General features: G+C 44.0%; 1 protein-coding gene across 1 annotated transcript; it reads right to left on the bottom strand.

Annotated features, from left to right (window-relative positions):
- Nucleotides 1-554: 554 nt before the first annotated feature.
- On the bottom strand, nucleotides 555-3,941 carry LOC137315740 (probable G-protein coupled receptor 139). The gene is made up of 2 exons (XM_067980237.1): nucleotides 3,872-3,941; nucleotides 555-1,459 (listed from the first exon to the last, which is right to left on the bottom strand). The coding sequence occupies exons 1-2, from the start codon at nucleotides 3,939-3,941 to the stop codon at nucleotides 555-557; spliced, it is 975 nt and encodes a 324-aa protein (XP_067836338.1).
- Between the last annotated feature and the right edge of the window lie 1,949 nt (nucleotides 3,942-5,890).

Raw genomic sequence — 5,890 nt, 5'->3', positions numbered from 1 at the left:
TTTTCTCTACGTCTTCCTTTCTTTCACTTTCTTCACTATTCCTTTCACAATTATCTGCTTTTCTCTCTGTTTATGGCTCTAACTGTCTCTCATTTCCCTTTTCTATCTGCCTCTGTATGTAAGTTTATCTCAATGTGTAACCGTGTCTCTTCCTCTCCTTGCCTCCATCTGCTATCTATCTATCTATCCACTTGTTGGTCTGTCTGTCTATCTATCTCTGTCATTCTATCTCTCCATTCATGTGGAGTGCACCCATTCTGATCAGGCCGACAGCAGCTACTTTCATTGACAGGTTTGCCCATTTTGCAGAGCGGCCATTTAGTTGAAATCCAGTTGAGCTCTTTCGTGCCGCCTGTTGGAGCAACAATTCATGTGTTGTCTGCAGAGCGAATCACGCCTCAAAGGGTCATATTATCAATAAAATATAATTTCAGAATCAGATATAAAATTATTTCAGCTCATATAAAATGTACTTTCTGTCCTGTGGGAAATGCAGGGGGTGGAGTATGAAATGGCTAGAAATAGTTCTAGTGCTTGAAACCCTTCAGCTCTTTCTACGATTTCACTAATTTAACAATTAGATTGAGTGGGTATTTCAACGCGTTCTTCAGCTCCTCCCTGAATTTAGCCTGGGTCAGGACAGAAATACACGTGTTTGTGCAGGAACTGAGAAGCTGCAGTATTCTTGATGTGGATTCTGTGATATAACGAGGGTCAGTGAAGGAATTATAATACCGAGTGTCTGTTATTCGCCGATAAATGTTATTTACAACCTGGGTCACCCATAATAGGATAAAACTGCCCGATATACTGAAGAGTAAAATGATGGATTTTTTTCGGTTCTCCATCTCTGGATCCTTGTGATTCTCTCCATTGCTGCGGCCCCAGAGTCCCCTGCGGACTCGACTGGCTGCTAAAATACGCCTGACCGTCAGAACATTGAGCAGCAAAATCAGAAAGAACGGGACACAAGGGGTTAAAATTAGGTGAAATAACTCAAATGCGGCCCACACTGGGGAAGTGCGGAAGATCACTTTGAAGATACAATCTCTGGGAACATTATCAATTATAAGGTAAGGTTGATATATAAAGTACCAGGGAACACTCTCCAAACAGCCCAACACACTCACTGTTCCTATAACTACAGCCGCCATTTTCTCGGTGCAATATTTTGTTTTAAGATTCTCACAACAAATAGCCACAAATCGATCAAAGGTGAAAGCGACTGTGAGCCACACAGATACCACTGTGGCTGCATAACCCAAGTACTTAATGGGACGACACACGGGAGTAATGAACAAGAATGAATTGCGGAAATAAATTTGACCAACCCGTGTCAATATCGGATCAGTGATAACGACCAGGAGATCGGCCGCTGCCATTCCTACCAGGTAGCAACTGATACACTTGGAGAGACCGCACTTTCCTCGGGACAGGATCACAATCGCCACCAAGTTAACTGTGGGAGAGAGAAAAGGAAGCAGAGAAATTACTGATCAGACCTGGAGCCAAAGCAGCAATTTGACAGGATCTGGGGTTAAATTTCCAGCTTTGTTGCTGCATCGAACGGTGGAAACTGATTCATTCACCCGGGCAGCGCTTTCAGGCAGAGAGATGTTTTTAAACTCAATTATAAATAATGAATTGTGAAATCGATAAAGAAAGGGAATAAATGAGCACTGGATCCACTGGCAGGGCCGAGTGAGACCACAGTGCCAGTGGGGAAGGGAGAAGGAGTTTTACCGAGCGGGAATCCAACGGGTTAAAGCCGGATTTGGCTCCAGACTGACGGGAAAGAGAGCAGAGGCTGGGAAGGTGAGGGGATCGGCGGAGGTGCAGCTGATTTGTTGCCCTGGGTTAAGAGAACCGACAGGGGTTGGCACAAAACGGGGAAAGGCCGAGAGTGGCTGGAAGGGAGTCAGGAACAGATAGTTTGAGAAAGCGGATGAACTGAAGCAATGGATGACGAGACAGAGGTTTCAATGCATTGGATGGAGAGGCTGGGATTCACAGGGAGAGACTGCAGCAGAGTGTGAGAGGAAATCTAATCTATCGGTCCCACTAACACAATCGAACTAATAAATTCAACAGTTCATTTCAGTGGTTATTGGTGTCAGGGAACCGCTCATTGGCTATAAAATGTGCTCATTAAATTTAATTTGCATATCCAATTAAAATTAAATTAAAATGTATTCATTAAATCAACCTCGTTCTTCATTGAATTCCGCTGATACCGAGTTTTTAGAATACAGTATCCTAATAATTCATTAGGATCAAAAAATCACTGATTCTATTCTTTAAATACATTTCAATTATGTTTATTTATTCAGTCATTGAATAAGGAAAAGTAACATTCACCAAAATAGACTGAGGTCCTGATAACAATAAACACACCCAGCGAGAGTGCAATAAAACTCTCACAATCTGGCAACTTCCTATTAACATCTTCAAGTCACATTTCCTCTTCTTTGTTGTACTGGAAGTTTCAGCAGTTCATCCCGATGAATTATTCACCCTGCTATCGCTTTCTCGCTCTCTCTCTCATTCTCTCATTCTCTCTCTCTCTCTCTCTCTCCCTTTCTCTCCCTTTCTCTCTTTCTCTTCTCACGCTCCTCCTCCCCCCTCTCGTTTTCCCTCTCCGCCTCAGTCTCTATCGCTTCTCTATCTATTAGTTGTCAGATTGTGAGAGCTTTATTGCATTCTCGCTCCTCTATCTATTATTCTGCCCTCTCTACTCTCTTTCTTAATGCCCCCTTTTCACTTTCGATTCAATCCTAACATCCTGCCCCTTCATTCTGTTCACCAGCCCCGTGTTCCACCGATCCTATTCTCAGTGTCAGTTTGTTAAATAGTGAAGCCTCTGTGGAATAGTTTACTGTTATTACAGATTTCCAAGTTTCCTCCTGTTCGCCTACACTGTTTGCTTCATCTGCAAATCATGGCAGAAACATGGAAATCTGCAAATCATGGAAGAAATACATCTTCCAGATTTCACAATGATTGAAATTCCTTCTCCTGTAATTATAAAGTACACCATTAGATGGCGGTGTTGTTCAATTAACAAAACGCCAACGTCACCACTGCTGCTCAGAATTCACAGATAAATTGAAGGGCTCAGGATTCCAACAGTTACAGTGCAAACTGACACAGCATAACACCAAAACATTGTATTTTAGAATGAATCCATCCACAGTGAAGCAGAGAAGGAGATGTGAAAGATTCAGCAACAAACTCAATACAGAAGCCAGACATCTGGAGCTCTGTCAGATGAACGCAATGAAATAACATTTCAAAAGTGACAACCAATAAATACACTGAAACCCCTGTTAAACTGAACCATGTTATTGGGGAAGGGGGACTTTGATCTGCCTTCTTGGAACACTGAGACCGTGAGCTGTCTCATTATCAATCACTGAAAACACATTTATGAAAAAATATTCCAGGACACGTTAGTTCCACAACATGAAACTGTTAACAGCCCCTGATGGTCTGATACCATCTCTTAGTCCAGACACCTGATTCCAATACATTCAGTACAGAGAATAATCCAGTAACAATGCAAGTTTGGGATATACAAAGGTCATTACAGATATAATGGAATTGCTGCAAGACCGAACGTTTAGAAGTTATTGAACAGTACATTCAGATATTGAACAGTACATTCAGTACACCCAGTAACAATGCCAGGGTTGGATTTACAAAGTTCATTACAGACCAGCTCCTACAAGACCAACTTAACACATTCCATCATTCAACTGGTGGAGCAGATCAGGCCACCGTGTAAAACATGCAGGGAGAAAAAATATTTCGCCAAGTACAGCAGCACAGTTAACACCGATTTACGCCATTATCAGCTGAGATAACAGCTTACCCGGCACTCCAACGGCTGAAAGGGCAGGATAGTAAATGTCTTCTATCTGAAATATTACTGGATATCCCATTTCTGTGAGAAGCAGTCACTTCTGTTGGTCTGGGAACCATAACTCCAGAAGACGCTCTGAACTGATAAATCCCAATGAACCCTGATTTATACAGGGGACAAGTCGACACTGACACGGTTATACTCCTGATCATTGCTATTAGTTACAGTCACTTGAACAAACACATTACATCAGCAGCTTTGACTCCGGTATAAATAATGTGGTGGATATAACACAAACATCTCAAAGTCCAGGACATTATCTTAATGAGACCTCTCTCAGGAATAAAGTTAAAATCGGTGCTCATACAGGACTGATCCAACAATAATGAGCGGCTTCATTTACAGTTTTCATGTAAATGTATTGGTCATGTTCACTCTTGGCGATTCATTTATAATGTATACGGATATATCCGCAGTGCACATTGAATCCAGGGACTCAACCAGACCCGTTTCACTCTGTTCCTGCAATTTCCCAGTCAAAATATGAATTTTGAGTCTGTGACAGGAGGAGAGTTAAAGGGCAGGTTGAGGATTGCAGCCGAGAAATGACTGTGGGTGATATTAGGGGACGGACACTGAAAGTGCCCCATTGAGATTCCTCTCCGCTATTTTACTGCAGGTGTTTACCCGTTTATTCTACATTGGTTAACGGGTCCAGTAAAATTGGCCCCGCGTATCGCCGAGCTGAGCTCATGACCTTATTTCATCACAAAGGCCCCCTGTTTCCCTCACCCGCCTCCTTTCCTTCCTCTGCCCATTGTCATTGAAACCCTCATCCATGCCTCTGTCCCTTCCAGACTCCATTCCTCCAATACAGTCCTGGCCGGCCACCGATCCTCCACCTTCCATAAACGTGAGCTCGTCCATAACTCTGTTGCCTGTGAACAACCAGCACCAGGTCCCGCTCGGCCTCACTGACCCTCACTGGCTCCCACTCCCATATCCCTGAAATTTAGAATCCTCATCCTTGATTCTACATCCGTCCATGACCCACCCCTCTGCATCCCCCTCGTCTCCTCCACAAATAAAATCATAGAATTTGATGGAGGCCATTCGACCCATCGTGCTTGTGCCGGCTCTTTGAAAGAAATATCCAATTCGTCCCACCCGCCTGCTCTTTCCCCAGAGCCCGAAACATTTCCCCATGCACCGACAGCAAATCCACTCATGACCTCCTCACTCATCAGACATTGGCCTCTTTTGGTGGGACTACCCTCGCTTGTTCCCACTCACCGATCTGACCGTAACCGGGAGAAGCTTCTCTTCCCACCCTCTCACCGTTATCTCTGATGTTTCAAAAGGTTCAATCCTTGGCTCCATCCTTGTCCTCATCTACACGCTGCCCTGTGGTGACATCGTCCGCAAACATGGACCTCCTTTCAGATGACCACTGACAAAACCAACGCCTCTATCGACCCTTCCAATGTTTCTGTGTTATCAGATCGACATCCTGTTTTAAATGAGCTACAATTTCCTCCTGTTACAATTTAAATATCATGATCTTTGGTCCCACAATGTCCAAATCCTCGGCACTGATTCCATCCCCATGCCTGGCTTTTGTCTGAGGCTGAACCTCACTGTTCGTAACTTTGACGTCCCATTCGACCGCGTGCTGAGCTTCTGACCCCACATCCTCTCCATCACAAAGACCGCCTACTTCCGGGTCCGCAATAACTCCCGTTCCACTCGCCCTGACAATCTGCTACTAAAACCCTTACCCGTGCATTTCTACCCTCTCTGAACTTTGTTCTCCTCTCCGCCATCTCCAAAAACTTCAACTCATCCAAAACTCTGCTGTCTGTAACCTTTCCTTCACTAACTCCTTCACCAATCATCCAAGCCCTTACTGACCTGCATTGGCTTCAAGTCTCCTAAGTCTCTAATTTTTCTTTCTTACGCTGAAATACGTAAGAGCCTCACTTCTCCCTATCTCTGCAACCTCCTCCAGCTTTACAGCCCCTCTCTCTT

Source organism: Heptranchias perlo, unplaced genomic scaffold, assembly GCF_035084215.1.
Source record: "Heptranchias perlo isolate sHepPer1 unplaced genomic scaffold, sHepPer1.hap1 HAP1_SCAFFOLD_56, whole genome shotgun sequence".
In the NCBI taxonomy this organism is placed as follows: Eukaryota; Metazoa; Chordata; class Chondrichthyes; order Hexanchiformes; family Hexanchidae; genus Heptranchias; species Heptranchias perlo.
This window is presented reverse-complemented; position numbering and strand designations above follow the sequence as displayed.